The sequence below is a fragment of the Schistocerca piceifrons genome, chromosome 1, assembly GCF_021461385.2.
Source record: "Schistocerca piceifrons isolate TAMUIC-IGC-003096 chromosome 1, iqSchPice1.1, whole genome shotgun sequence".
NCBI lineage: Eukaryota > Metazoa > Arthropoda > Insecta > Orthoptera > Acrididae > Schistocerca > Schistocerca piceifrons.
This window is the reverse complement of record NC_060138.1, coordinates 429,278,046-429,295,088: the sequence shown is the minus strand read 5'-3', so window position 1 is coordinate 429,295,088 and position 17,043 is coordinate 429,278,046. Positions and strand designations below refer to the sequence as shown.

The 17,043-nt window shown below is 36.3% G+C and overlaps 1 protein-coding gene across 1 annotated transcript; it reads right to left on the bottom strand.

Annotated features, from left to right (window-relative positions):
- Positions 1-8,706: 8,706 nt before the first annotated feature.
- On the bottom strand, positions 8,707-16,571 carry LOC124790202 (leucine-rich repeat protein soc-2 homolog). Its single transcript, XM_047257767.1, has one exon. It carries the CDS (start codon positions 16,249-16,251, stop codon positions 14,563-14,565), a length of 1,689 nt encoding a protein of 562 aa, XP_047113723.1. The 5' UTR covers positions 16,252-16,571; the 3' UTR covers positions 8,707-14,562.
- Between the last annotated feature and the right edge of the window lie 472 nt (positions 16,572-17,043).

The following is a 17,043-nucleotide window of genomic DNA, read 5'->3' as shown; positions in this document are numbered from 1 at the left end:
AGTCTTTTATCCAACACACAATCCACCTATGGATGAAGCAATAAGTCCTTTTCGAGGAAGAACTGGATTCCATGTTTATATGAAAGACAAACCAGAGAAATACAGGAGAAAAGTGTATGTTGTAAGTGATGCTCAAACAGGTTACATCTGCAATGCTGAAGTTTGTACTGGAGGAAAAGGAAATGTTGAAAATTCTGTCAAATCCCTGCTGCTGAGCTATGTTTCTCTTACTTGGGAAAAGGAATGTGATAGACATGGACAGATTTTATACAAGTCCTGCAGTCCTTGAAGAACTATGGGAAAGAAATACATTGGGAGTTGGAACTGTGATGAAGAACAGGAGAGGTTTGCCTAGAGACCTAATAAATCAGAAACTAAAGAAAGAAGAAATGACATTTTGTCGCAAAGGACACCTTTTCTGCATGAAACGGAAAGACAAACGTGATGTACACATGTTGTCAACACAGCATAAGATGACTGCTTCACATGTCAGTGTAAAATCCAGGAGTGGATATACTGAGGTAATAAAGCCAAACATACTAGACTAAAACTTGTCTAAAACAGGTGTTGACAGAGGAGATCAGCTGATGAGTTACTACCCCTTCCAGTGAAAGACTGTAAAATGGTGGGAAAAGATTTTCTTCTGTATTTTTATGAGTCTTCCGTATTTTTATGAGTCTTCCGTATTTTTATGAGAGCAGTTGTGAATACAAATGATATTCACAATATTAAAAAAGTGTGCATTAGCAGATCTTATCTGTAAATTAGCAAAGCAACTGGTTCAAAAAGGAGTGGAACTAAATAAAGACACACATTTAGCACCTGGAGTTGCAAGTGCAGACTCACAGCATGTCATTTCCCTGAGAAACTGATACCAACACAAAAGAAAACAAACCCAGCTGTTGGGAACAAGGGAAAGTTGCAGGAAAAGTAGTGAAGAAAGAGACCAGATACTACTGAAAGGCCATGAAACACAGGTCTTTGTGTTCCTGGGTGTTTTGTAAGATTTCATACCTGAGTGAAGTTCTCTAATTTGTAAAAATGAGGAAAAAATTTCACAATAAAACACTTTACTCACAAATGAATCATTTAATATTTCCTGCTGACAAGTGATTTTAAATCAATAGCCTACCATCCCCTAAGGCTTACGAAAATTTTGTCCACTTTGGGGAAAAATAAAAATACTGAAAAACAGTATCTTTAGAGTAGTATCTACAAATTCCTGTATAATTTATTTGTGCTAGGCCTACACATATTCACATGAGGAAGGACAGAAGGATAAGCTGATAAACTGCCTAAGGAGGTAAGTGGATTAGTAAGTTTATTAAAAAATTGTAAATTGTAGCAAATTCCCTCAGGATCTGGTTATCAACTGGATTGCAACCCATTAGGCTCCAATGTGTTAACAGTGGTAAAGAAAGAGGTTCCCATCAATTTGGGGCAGCCTTCTGCATTCAAAACAATTTTCTACTCATAGTAATATCTTACAAAGTAGCTGAAGAAAGATAATGTTATCTTAGACTGAGATCCAAATGGTTCAACTTGTCACTAATAAACTATCATGCACCAACTAATGATAAAGATGATGCATAAAGGGTAACTTCTGTGAAAACCTGTCAGATTTATGGAACAAAATACCAAAGCACAATGTGAAGATGGTAATAAAAGATTTTATTGCAAAAGTAGAGAAAGAGGACGTTTTCAAACCTATTATTGGAAATGAATGTTTACACGAGAAAAGTAATGACAGTGCCATTTGTTTTGCTACATCAACAGACATGATTATTAGCTGCACTATCATCTCCCTTTAATGCATACATAAAGAAGTGGTAAGGAAACAGTAAATCAAATTGACCATGTTCTCACAGATAAGACACAGAAAAGCAATTAGTTACATACAATCATTCTGAGAAGCGGAAATGTGGTCAAACTGCAACCTAGTAATAAGTACAATTAGATTCACGTTGTAAGTGACACCTAAAACGAAAATAAAGATCTGGAAATGTGACCAAATTTGATCTAGAAAATGTTATAGGGATGGCAGAAATGCTAAAATATAAGTTGAAGCTTCAAACTGATTTCATGTTTTAAGCAGCATGGGAGAAAATCATGAAACGACCACTAATGAGTGCTGGAATAGAATAAAAGGTGTCCTCCTCATGGCTGCAAGTACAGAGAGGAATGAAAAGCAGGAAGAAGTGGTTTGGAGCAGCATGTGAAAAAGCTGTAGACAAGATTATGCAACAATGCAGGAAATGGCTACAAGCAAATAAGAATCCTGAAATAGTACATATGTACAGGCAGGCACAAAAGAAGGCTAATAAAATAAATCACAAGAAAAAAAAACAATAACTAAAACAACAGACTGAATCTATTCACATACATCACCAAAATAACAACATTCAGAAAACTTATGGCACAGTCAACAAAATTAAAAGCAGCTTTTTCTTTTTAATTACTACTTTTAGCATTAATAATGTAATTTCTTCAGGTTTACAGAATAACATTTGTCACTGACATTACCGTTTACTCTTACATGACACTGCTCACAAAGAGCCATTTCTTGTGATTTGTGTTAACAGTAGAACAAGGGAGAAAATTTGGAAAGTAGTGAAATTTAAGAATTTTGGACAGGGAAATGGGAGATGCCTGAGATGACACACAGTCTAAGTGAAAGAAAAGGTTTTATTTGCCAGGTAAAGTCACAATTACGTCAATCTTATCCAAATTTGTTGAGTACATAGTCACAATATGGAGCGGTGACTTTTTCTTCATTTCCAGGTAGTTCATAAATTTCATATCTTGTGGTTTCCCAAACCGCTTGTTAGGAGATTTCAGCTGAGATGATGAGGTTGTTGTTCTGCGTAACACAATTGGAAGAGGAAATCAACTATTCAGACCATTCCTCGCTCCGAGTTTTGAAGTGACGTATACAAGTTAAAGAAAATGTGACTTAATGACTCCCTTCTGTGTGTGTAATTCAATTCATGAATTAGCTTATACAAAATTTCAATGGTAAAATACTGCCAACTGGTACTGTCTCTGACTGGTCAAAAGCATTTGATTGTGCAGTTGACATTATTGTATTAGATAAGCTCCTATGTTATCCTTATCAGGTGTAGTACTGGTTACTGATCTTTATCCTATCTAACTAAAATACTATTGACTGCCACAATAACCCTTGGGCATGTACGTAATGAAAAAGCATTTTCAAAGAGGAGGTATACCACAGACATCAACTTTGGGTGTTCTGTTCTTGTTGCATATGTCATGATATAGCCAAGAATGTGAAACAGTTGTCTTGGCTGGGGATGCAAGTATTGTGAGCATACCTAATGGAGAAACTCTGAAACTTGAAATTGTAAATAAATTTTCGTGAAAATTAATACACAGTTCTCTGCAAATGGACTGTCACTGAACTTGTATTAAAAAAAAAAAAAAAAAAAAAAAAAAAACAATAAATATAATTCTGCACTGCACAAATTCTGACCACAAAGTTAAGAGAAAATCACTAAATGGAACAGAATATACTAAATTCTTAGGTACATATGTTGACTAGCCTCTTCCCTGCTGCTTCGTCCACATACTTGTTTGACATATATATTGCATACATCTCCTCCGGTCTCTCTTGGTCCATCTCCCCCTTCCACCCCCTCTGACCACCTCCTCCTTCCCTATCTCTCTGTCCTTACCCCTCTCCTTCTCATTCACCTCACTGCCACTCTCTCCTCTATTCCTTCTCTTCCGGCCATCTGTCCTCCCTCATTCTCTCTCTGGCCACCTACTCATCTTATCCTTTCTGCCCATCCCCTCCGGCTCCATCTCTCTATCCATCTCCTCCAACACCCCCCCCTCTCAACTTGTCATCTCCTCCTGCCCCTATTTCTCTGTCAATCTCCTCTTGGCCCCCTTCCCCTTCCTCCATCTACTCATCTTTTCCTGCCCCCTCATCCTACCCACCTCATCTTCATCCCTCCCTCCTTCCCCCCCCCCCCCCACTCAATCTATCTTCTTCTCCTCTCCTCTGCCTATCTCTCTCTTCCTCCTCCTGTCCATTTTATCTGTCCACCCCCTCCTTTATCCAACTTAAACACTCCACATGCTTAGCCCCTGCACAACAGGACTAACGAACGAGGATGATACTACTCCCACAATGTGCCTATCATGCAGAGCAACCTTAACATTAGAGGCCTGAAAATCATTTGCCACATCTGATACATAGGCTACCCTGCACAGCAGGTCGATAAGGCAGGCCGATGATATTCTCATAGAGCAGCAGTGGGAACCTGGTGTTCATAATCTGTAAAATTCTGGATATGTTTTTCACTGTGTGCTTATGCACTATCATGCTCTTAGTTTTTTGCTTCTTAATACAAGTTTCCGATGCCTATTTATACTCTGCAATCCACTATGCACTACATGGAAAGGGTATTTCACATTGCACCATGTATTAGGATCTCTTCCTGGTCCAGTCACAGTAGGGAAGCTTCTGCATATGCTGTAATTACTCTAATCTGGCATTTGCATTCCCTCACATATATATCCTAGATTCCTCACTTAATACAGAAGCTTTCACAGGGTACTTCGTGTCTATCTTCAAGCGTCTGTCATTTCAGGTTTTTCAGCAATTTTGAGACACTATCTTGTGGGTCAAACAAACCTGTCACTATGTGTGCTGCCTTCTTCACATTTATTGGGTAATATCTGTTAAAGTAATTGGTATGGACACTTTAACATTATTCTAGGATGGGTCATACCAGTGTGTTCTAAGGAACTTCCTTTGTAGACCGACTGTATTTTCCCAACGTTCGGTGAAAGAACTGGTCAGCCAGCACCTTTACCTACAACTGAGCCTAGGTGATCATCGCATTTCATATCTCTCAAAATTGTTACCTCCCCACAAACTTGAATGAGTTGGTTGATTCCAATAGTGACTCACTGATTTTAGAGCTGCAATATACTATATTTTTGCATTTTGTGGGTTATACTATTTTTCTGAATATTTACAAGTTGCTGGCTAAAGTGCACTTAAGGTGTCAGCAGCTCTATTTGAACACTAGACTTGCAAAGAACTTCCCTGGTGCACACCTGATATTACTTCTCCTTCTGTTCATGAATCTCCATCCAAAATAACATGCAGAATCCTCCCTACCAAGAAACACTTAACCTAGTCTGATAGCCCATATGATTGTACTTTCATTAATTAGTGTTGGCTGGTAATGAGTCAAATGCCCAGCAGAAGTCAAGAAATGCAACATATATCCAACTGCATTGGCTTTCATGGTGTCACATGACAAATGTGCGAGTCGGGTTTCACACGACCACTGTTTTCAGATACACCCTATTTGGTATGAAGGAGATCATTCTCTTCAATATACATCATTATGTCAGGTCAACAAATAAGTCTAAAATTCTACTCATTTGATTTTGCACTTATCAGTCATCTCTAATTTGCAGTAATTTCTTATTTCCTACAAATAATATCTTGACTTTTAAGTCCTTGAGCTTACAATGATGTCAGACTTCAACACATACTACTCTACCAACTGAGATCTAATTTTAACAAATGGGCACTTGTTCCATGGCAAAAATGTAAAATTTGCTATCAGAATCTTTTCTTACCAACGCAATACTGCATCAACACTAAGGGATGGCCAACAGTCAACATCAGCAGTCACCATTATCTTTCTTCTCACTGGGTTACATAACAGTACTATAACCCATGTGTCACTCCTCCCCTACTCTTTTAACAGGTTTTACATGCATCATCTATCCTTCCATCTCTTAGCTGCCACCATTTATTTTAATTTTTTTCCTCTATCAATAGTTGGTTGATTTGGGGAAGGGCACCAAACAATGAGGTCATCGGATTACGAACGGATGGGGTAGGAAGTGAGGCGAGCCCTTTCAAAGAAACCATCCCAGCATTTGCCTAGGAAAACCATGTAGAACCTAAATTGGGATGGCTGGATCCGGGTTTGAACCAGTGTGCTAACCACTGTGCCACCTTAGTTCCATGAATTGTGTTACCTATCTTCCCATCATGTCTTCATGATATTTAAGCAGGATACAACACATAGACAAGCCTGTATTAGCATTTTTTCTATCTTGTTTGTTGCATAACGACAATGACTGACTGAACAACTGCTACCTTGGGCTCATTAAAAGGAATATTAGGGTTTAATGTCCCATTGGCAATGAGGTTATTAGAGATGAAGTAAATGTGCAAATTGGTGAAGTAAATCTGCCATGTCCTTTCAAACGGCACATCCACCTCCGTAAATTAGGGAAATCATGCAAAACCTAAGTAGAGATGGCCAGATAGGGATTGAAACAATACTGTTTGTGTTGGCCCAGAGGAGATGGCTGCTAAAAACTATAATGGTTGCACTCCCGAAAAGAACAAGTTGCACCTGCACTTCCTACTGATGCAATGGTTTTCACTTACTAAACTGAAGTTTCAGTACCTTATTAAACTAGTCTGTTATCATGACTGTATCTATCTCTTGACAACCTGCCATTTTCTTGCAATAGTCTGCAGATTTTCCCTGTCACATCTTTCTGAAATATAGCTGTCATTACCCATTCCTTCTCTCTGAGGATTCCACTATCTTTGCACACCAGCTCAGGCCAATTTTCTTAAAAAAAAAAAAAAAAAAAAAAAAAAAAAAAAAAAAAAAAAACCTGAAATCTGATTCTTTCCTTCCATTTGTCATTAACAATTTTCATCCCATCATTCAGGTCTCTACGTTGGTATGCAAAGTACATTTTCTTCTAGTTCAGTTGATTGTGTCAGCTCTTCTGTTTGAATTAGCAGTTCAATCTTGTATTTTACAAGCTTATAAACGAGGTCCAATATGCTGTAGGTAAGGATTGGCAAATGGTTGCCATATTTCTTAAATTTTAGGAGGCTCTGTGTTCCATCTATAGATGTACATGGCAAAAACTCACTAAGCCTCTGCACAACATCAAATTTCTCCAGTTTTACTATCATGGTCACTTCAAGATATGTATATGGGAGGAATTAATAGTCTCACTTAGTTCCTACTTTCAACAGTAAGCCTTTCCACAATGGGACAATGTCTAACATGTAGCATCTTGCCATTGGAATTGGACGAGTACCTCATGTACAGATTAAACAAACCTATGGCTAAATATGCAAATCCACACTATTGGTGACTGAGTAAAGTGGAAAAATGAGAAAATTTAAAAGTACAGTACTCATCACCTATAGTTGCAATTCCTTTTACTCGTGACAGAAACATTTACAAGCAAAAAATAATAATCATAGTTTTTGGAACTACGAATTTCTTCTTCAGAGAACCAACCTACAATATAGTTATGGACGACAGGATTATCATCTTGAACTTTCAAGTATTTCTATTAGCAGTGCTACAAACTGCGCTCCCTGGACGTAAGTACTGTTCAACCATTTTTCTCTATGTAATTTTAACTATTGCTTACTATACCAACTTAGAGAATATAAAGTAGGAAATATGACTGAGTTAACAAATTCCTGTCAAGTAGACCACCACCGTAATTTTGGATGGTAATATATCAACTCATGACACATATACAGCATATAACAGATAATAATGTAAGCAGCTATAGTGGGAAGTCTGTGGAACATAATGAATTTATAATTAATTAAAGGAGTACCGCTAACAATTCATCAAGTAGAAGAGACACTGAATCATTGAAAGGCACATAAACGAAACTGAAAATTTGGCTAGCTGTTGAGCAAATCCTTCTGAGAGAGACGCCACAGTTTTATGACGCAGTGACACAGGTAGTCAGCAAGCACAATGTTGTAGACGCGTGTGTGTGTGTGGGGGGGGGGGGGAGGAGGGGGGGTGAGGGAGAGAGAGAGAAGGATTTGTCCAAAAGCTAGCCACATTTTCCGTGTTGTTTGAGTGCATTTTAACAACTCTATGCTTCTACTACTCGGTTAGTTGTTATTTGTATTCAATTATTTACAAGGTCAGTAGCTATATTAGTAGTACTGGCACTATTCTGGATTAAATGATCTCTTGAGACTAATTTTGACTATTTAGATGTAAGCAAATGCAAAGTAATGCACGTAAGTCGAGAAAAGTTGCAAGTACTGTTTCAGTATCTGATCATTGATAAATAACTTCAATCACACAACTGTAGTACAACAAAGTGCTTTAAAATAAACTAAACACTTGACATAGTAAGAAAGGAAAAATGCTGATTTGTTAGGATGACACTTATTAAGGAAGTACCACAGAAGATGGTGTTTGGATCCATCTCTTGTTAATATATATCCAGTCAACTTCATTGACGAAAATTATAAGTAAAAAATTATCGCATATTTGTGGCTGGTTTATCTGCTCAGTGTCAAAAATGATAAATATATTCAAATAGGACAATTTGTAAGAAATATATTGCACATCATGTGCACAGCTGCTTTTCTAATTTCAAAATCTTAACAGAACATGCTAGAACATACAGGTCCCCCCCACAATATATATAACAAATAGACTGAGGTGGGGAAAAAAAAAGCCTGTTCAGAAGCACAGAAGTCACTGTTCTCAAAGGCAGGAGTACTGAAAGTCACCTTAAAATCTGGGGACACACTGTTGTGTGAAGGTACTACGGAAAATGTTTTCTGTTTTGCACAAAGATGCTACTTAAGGACTGACGGCAATATATGCCAAGGAAAAATAATTTGCAAGAATTAGCTTCTGAAGCAGTAAGATACAGATATATTTCATAATCAACGTTTATACATTTCAAACATATATATTTAAATGTAGATGTTAATTTGTATAGCACACACATCAACTTTGGAACTCCAACAGTTATACATGATCCTCAATATATTTTATTGGCACTATAGAGATCATAAGCAAATAATAACAATTCACATATAATACACACTTTACAGTGTATTTCTACATAATATATAACAGCAGTATTCTAAAAATATACTTTCAATCTTTATCTTAAGTGATTTTTTTTTTCAGTACACATTTCATATCATTCTCAGGGACTGATTTTGCCTTTAAAATATAGAGTGCTTAACCAACCCTGAAACTGTCTTATAAATTTCAAACCACTAGTTGCAATAATTGGATGTAATAATACCAATGCAGTAACTGTTACAATACATAGCAAATTACACATCAAATTTAAAAAAAAAAGGGTAACAGGAAAAAGTTGACAGGGTTTGAGCGTACTTTGCTTTCAACGCCAGCATAAAAGAATGCCTGTGTAACAGTGGATGCCAGGAAACAATGCAAAATAGCCATCTGCAATGGTGGTGTCTTATGGATGTTAACTGTCACAAAAAGCCAACACACTTGTGACAATCATGACTATCATGTGGGCACCATTCTGCAACACATTAATAATCATACCCGCACATATCCATCTACACAGCTATCAGATGGTGACCATCTTTGATTTCTGTAATTACATCTTGGGCCTCTCATTCTGTTGGTGATAGCTTTTGGTGGTTTCAACAACAACTGTGCACAAATATAAGGTAGTGATGTCAGAGATGGAAACAGTGAAAGGAAGCAGAGACCATGTTTTTGAAATGATAGAAACTGTGCTATTGCGTGTTAAGGGGGGGAGGGGGAGTGAGTGAATGAATGAACCACCACATGGACAATTATGCATCTTATTTGTAACTCAGAGAAAACACTTGAGAAGGAAAAAGACAGTCACTGAGCACCACTCACAAAATTACTTTTCTTGAAAATACCAAAAAGGAAATTAATTACTTACAGATTCATTTACCTGCAAATTCTTTATTTAATTTCCCATTCCACTTTTCTCCAGCCAGTCTGTATTAGTCCAACTTAAAGCAACTTTCATGCTAACAAAACTACATTGTTCTTGGAGCAGCATTAACATGTATGGGTGTTCGCAAATTTTCTAGTAACAAAATCATTCACCCCACAATATTTTGTCGGGCTACGACTGCTTGCCTACCAAGTGGCTGCATATGATTGTATCAACTCTGCACCTTCTCAGGAAGCACTAAGCCGATGTTGCGAGGCTGAGTCGGCACTGTGTGGTTACTACCTGGTACACTGGCATTAGTTGCAGTTTCAGACTGCTGAAGAGGAAACACTGACAGGTGCACCAAATATGACTAAGATCAGTATGTTAAAATGTTTTTGCCTAAACCAAATAAACCTAAATCATCCACTGTTCAGAGTACTTCCTACCTTAGTGCCTCACTATCTAATCAGTCTTCTTTGTGCTTAGAAAATAAAAGTTTCAGAGGGTGATAAATTAGAGAACAGGAAAATATTCAAAGTGTTTAGCTACATGAGCAGCATTAAAGATTGAGGACAAGAGATTCATAAAAGTAAAAATGCAATATCAACAACATACTCACAATCAAAATGAAGCTACATAATTCACCTTAAATTACAATGGCTTCGCAGAGTGAAATGATCGAAACACTCTTGTGGACTACGAGAGCCAAACACTACAAAATACAAATAGTACAAGTAGAACACTGAGAACAATTCATCAGCTTTATAAAACAGAGAAGTTTTGCTTTTACTACGGAGCATATCCACCAGCCACAGAAGAATATAACATACCTACTGAAACAAAATTTTAAAAAATACAAAACTGTTAAGGAATCATTTAAAATCAGTAACACAAGTTGGCAACTAACTGTACGCTACTCCTATGTACATTCTGTAACACATACAACTGAGAATGACAGAAATGTGTGCTCTCACTTAAAAGGATACTTCACATATGCAAGTTAAGACTACTTCTCAACAGACACTGACAGAGAAACATCAACAGTTGAAATATAAGGTACTTAAAACAAGAATACTTTTATTACCTTTGTGTGGAATTTCCATCTATACTTACATATCTATCAAATTTGCAATGTACAAAAACCACATTTCTGCTTTGATCCTCACATAAAAATTTAAGATATAACTGCAAACATGTGGGGAATCAGTAAATTTTTATGTTTTAAAATATGTTCTGTTTTGCAATATTTGCCCACCTGGAATACAATATCAGATACTTTCTATGGGTCTATTCTTCAAAATCTATTTCTTCACCATTTTTGTTTTATTACTAATGATAATTATCAGCAGTCTCAATATCACCACCCAGACAGAAAATGTGTGTGTATGTATGTTGTAGTGTCATTGATTTAAGCAAGTCATTAAGTTACCTCCACTTGTTACAGAATCTGTATGTGTTATCACTGTGTGGCTTTGGACATAGTTACATACATTTCGTGCTTACAGAAATATTGCAACAACAAATCGAAATATAAATACATTTTCTCTCTATCTTGCATAGCACAGCCAATCATTTGCATTCAAAAAGTTTCAGCACCATTCCAAAGTAGTAATTCAAATAATACGGTGACTTGCCATTTCAGTGCAGTAACAGCAGCACCATAACTGGCACAGTTTTCACTACTTTAAGAACTCTCACAATTTCATTCTACATCATTATTACAATTTCAACAAAATATTTAATCATAATCGCCTTGCATTGATGCATTCATGCAGTCTCAAGTTGGGGAGAAAAATAATAGTAATAAGAGGTGGAAAATAATTTTAAGATGTCAATTACTTGTTTTGACTGAAATATCTAAAACTTGTATGTGCACAGATTTAAAGGTAGTGGGACCAAGTACATTGCAACTAGAAACATACAAATAGTTTTTCCTTCAGTTATTACTACGATGAGAACACAAGACAAAAGCTTATTTCTTGACACAGCAACAAGTTAAATTCACTATTTTAATTTTTTAAAAATATCTACATTCTTTTCATGCCGTTTCTCAATTAGGCAAAGATCTTAAAACCGATGCAACTCATTTACATCTTGACAGTCATAGAGCACCTACCAACAACTTCTCTTAATAAAGTACCTAAAACTCATAAAACACCAACCATATAAAATAGGTATTCAGAAAAGGACTGCTGATTGTGAAGAACAATAAACTAATGCATGCTGTTCAATAAACATACATCTTCAAAATGTTACAAAGCAGACATTTATTGCACTTTTCCTGGTCATGAAATTACCTAGGTGTCACACAAACTTCATAAATGAGCTAAGTGCCAGAAACTCACCATTTAATGTAATACGACAACACACAGAAATTCCAACATCTATAAGGATTACTGCAGTAGAATGGATTTATACAATGTATAACGTCAAAATATCAATTCCATTAAACAGTAGTCTTTAATAAATGTTGTTGTAATGTCACAAGTTTACACTCTGCACAGTACTAGTAGTATTGAAGGTGTAGTACAGTTATGTAAGAAAAATTATAAGAACGCTCTAGTGAATCACAATTATATTCTACGGTGATGTAAACAGTCCTTCAATAGTTTATATACAAAATATACAAATGTTAAAGACTGTACATTGAAACATTAGGAGTAACACATTAAGACATTTAAGTAAACTGAAAAAGAATTAAACCACAAATAGTGACAAAAAATTCTTTTTTACTCTTTTGTTATAACAACACATGAATAAATGAACAACACTGCAACTGCAGAACACGAACACACACACACACACACACACACACACACACACACACACACACACACACACACAGAGAGAGAGAGAGAGAGAGAGAGAGAGAGAGAGAGAGAGAGAGAGAGAGAGAGAGAACAGAAGCTTATAACAACAGATAACTACACGAATGTCTATCCAGTACTTTTCAGTCAAGTTCAAAGTATATCACTCATCACACACGAGACATTTGCTTTGGTATAAAGTGTGAAAACACTGAAGGACCACAGTATAAGAAGCAAATACTGCTAATATGTTTACCTGCCAGCAGAAAATACTTAAAACATAACAATTTTTTTGTCAAATTGTTCAAAAATTCACGATTCATTTTCCTGTAGCAGTGTACATTCATATTCAATCACCGTCTTATCACAAATATCATCAGACACATACCTCTACCAATCTATTACAGATGTAATACGTGTTAATATTTAGATGATCAGTCTTCCAAAAAGAGTATGTTTTTCACAAATGCATTAGATTGGCACAGCTCTTAAAAAGTAGCCTACTTAGCACACTACTTGTCCATAACTCAAGTTTGTTTATCACATATAAAAAAAAGAGTAAAAATTGTTAACATCTGCAAGAATATACAAAAAAACAGCAATTTAAAAACATATTTACAACACAGTGCACAAGGGACTTAATAATAATTTACCTAGTGCTAAAAGTATGTAAAGGGGGAAAATAAAATCTGTACATGAAGCAATTATACTGTCTCAGTTTCAAACATTAACAGAAAAATATGACATCAGTTGTTCAGTACCATTCTAACATCAAGTGCTGAATTTTACAGTGGTAGTGGAGGTATCCTAAACCATGTAAAATTTCAACACCGAAGACTTGGGTGATACATACATGGCACCGACAAGAGGTATGATGTACACAAATCGTGTAATTTGTACTACAGTACTAATATGGTACTATCTGAGCCTGATCCGTTATTGAAGCAATCCATTTCATCTTAATGGTGTAAAAAATAGACCAAATCCCAAAGCACATGTGCCCACTATCAGAAATGCACTACTCTACAAAGTTGACCTAAGATACCTGTCTACAGTAATCTGCTTTTCTTACTGCCATGATTATTAGTTTAAATCTGAAGTAATCTGACAATTCCTTGGAAAACATACAAAAATTGTACTTCCGATGGCTGGCATAACAGGACACAGATGAGCCACAATCTTGGGCATTTTAAGTAGAAACAGTAGTTCCACCACTGCTGGCTTTTCAATGTTTCATATCTACATAGAGGAAATTGTGTGATTTGTCTGAGATTTGGTCTTCTCTATTTTAGCAGCCAATTATTTTTTCCTCCCTTTTTACATATACAAAGGAAACATATGTATACAGATACAACTTATAAAATGAACTCTATAAAATGATTGCACATATAAGCTCCAAAGGCTTTACACTGTAGTAAAACAATACAGCAATAAAAATAATAAACATCCATCATCGCTCGTTAAATTGAAATACTTTTAAATCTAGCCATGTGCGAAATGTGGGGAGGAATACATTACACTTAGTACATATGTTATTTTATCACACATATGATAAAACAAAATGCTAATTTGTCTTGAATCAACAAATCATTGATTTATTAACTGCACAGTTTAAGAGTTTTGATGGCTTTTCCCATCAGAATATAAAGGTCACAAAACAAAATTCCGCTGGAAGTATATGATCAGAATTACAAAACAAATCTCATTCACAATTGCACTAAAATGAAACAACAAATCCGCTCAACATACATATGTATTAACAATACCTATAACAAATTTAACAAATTAAAGTTAAGGAATACAATATTAAAAAATAAATCTTACATCACATTTGGCTTCAAACGTACCAAAGAAAAGAAATCGATTAAGTCTGAATCTAAAAGGTAGTCTTCAGACCATGCCATTCTTTCCTTATTACATAATGACCACATAAATACATTAAAATGCATCACTATACATAAGAAAGATTGCGCTCCACAAGAACAAGCCTTTTTCATGTTCACATTGCACGATATGGTCCTTGCATTTTTAGAAAATGTATTACCAGTGATGGACCACCAGCTACAATTTCCGGAGGTATTTGGGTCAATGGACAGTTTTCAATACTCATTATTTGAAGATTGCTGCAAAGTGCCAATTCAAATGGCAAGTTATGGAGGTTTGGGTTATCATTAATGTACAATGATTCTAAATTTTCCAAGGTACCAATTTCTTCTGGTAAATAACTTAAATTATTTTCACCAACACTTAAATAATCCAAATTGGTTAAATGCCCTATAGCTCTTGGTAATGTTGTCACTTGGTTTGACTGAAGAATTAGTTTCTGCAAATCTTTTAAAAATCCTATCTCATTTGGCAAAACATCAATTTTGTTCTCTTCTAAGTCTAAAACTCTGAGTTTCCTCAGATTACCAATACTAGCAGGAATCCTTTTCAATAGGTTATTTGAAAGTATCAGCACTTCCAATGAATGAAGATACTGGATGTCATCTGGAATTTTTGTTAGCTGGTTAGTGCCAAGATTCAGCTCCACCATATTTGTCCATGTTCCAACATCCAGGGGTAGTGATGTAAGTTGGTTTTCTTTCATATTTAATTTTGTAAGGTGTTTTGCGCGAGAAAATATGCCATATGGGATTTTATCTATTTGATTATGTTCCAAATTAATGGAATCTACATTTGTAAACTGTGCTGGGCCACCTGCTGGATATGATGTAAAACCATTTCTGGACAATGTAATACTTGTTAAACATGAGAGGCTAGATAATAGCCCATCAGGAAGTTGGGATATATTATTACCTTCCACATTAAATTCATCCATGTGAACACAGTTACTTAATGATTTTGGGACAGCTGTGAGTTGATTGTATCGAAGACCAAGCCTGATCAATGCCTGTAAATTTCCAATAGATTCTGGTATATCTAAAAGATCATTGTGTTGAAGATCTAATGTGGAAAGCTGGACACAATTTCCTATCTCCTCAGGAAGGTGCTCAAGATGATTATGTGATACGTCAAATGTTACAAGATTAACTAACTTCCCAATACCTGCAGGAAGTTCTTTTATCTTATTCTCTCTGAGACTTAACATTGTTAAATTTGTCAGGTTTCTAATTCCATCTCCAACCACTTTTATTCTGTTAAATCTTAGAAACAATGTCGTCAAAGAGGTCAACTTGTACACAACATCTGGTATTTCATTCAATTTGTTGTGTCTCAAGTCAAGAACTTTAAGAGATTTTAAGCCTGCTAGGGAATCCGGCAAGCTTGTCAATGAGTTTTCACTCAGTGCAAGTGTCTGCAAATTTACTAAGCAACCAATTTCTGGAGGCAAAGTTGCCAACTTATTGCCATACAAATAAAACTCTACTAGGTGTGTCAGATCACGGACTGTTGCAGGAAGCTGTGTTATACTTGACTTACTCAAATCCAGTCTGGGTACGCCTCCTTCTTTGCATCTTAAAAAGTCCTTCGCAACATCCAAATCGGCTAATATTGGCTTATTTTTCTTCACAGTAGGTTTGGGTTTGTTTGATTCTGGATGTTTTACGGTGACAACCTTCGGTCGAGCACCATCACCGCTGCCTAAAGACCCGGAAGACAGTTTCTTCTCTTTCACACTTTCCTTACCGTCCTTAGAAGAAGCGTTGATGGACGATCCTGACGCCTGTTCCGATGATTCCGGCATTATTGCGGCTTGCAACCACTGGAAAAAGCTACTGTATCTTCTAGGCAGCCGCTTTTTATTTCCACTTCTGAACTTCACGTTGCACGCACTAACGACAACGGCTTTCACGAACACAACTAATGTGCTTCTGTAGGGCTATTGCCATTTTTTTAGAACGACGACGCTCCAAGCCAACACAACAGCACTGTCAATATAATGTCACCAATAATTTTCAAACCTCGTTGAGCATCACTTTTAAAACCTAAAAACGACAGCAGAATTCTAACAGAACACAATTTCAGTTCCTGACGCCTCAATTAACCTTACTGCGTATTTCGTGCCCAAAGATATTAGATCTCAATATGAAACACCTCTGACATAGCGTGCCATAATCCAAACAACTACAGAATTGACAGATAGAGAGAGATGAACTGAGGCAGTCGACGTTGCCAGTTCTTACTAAGACATGTCAACCGCATGTTTTCTTTAACCATGATCGTCGGAGAAATGTTCTGGAAAAGAATTCTCAAAACAAATTCCACTTCTGAATTTTTCTCGACATGAATAATATACTATAGCAGTATAATAATTTTATCGTCTAGTGAGACTGTTACAATGATACAGAATCTCATAACTCAAGTCCGCGCATATTTCTTATGTGTTGACTGATCGTAGCGTGTGGAGAAGAGATGTCGCAGATACGAACTGTGCGAAATCCTGGAATTGGAATTATGAGCAACATAAGGTTGTGAAGGGAGACGAAAATTTAATAGTCATGGGTGACTGGAATTCGAGTGTAGGAAAAGGGAGAGA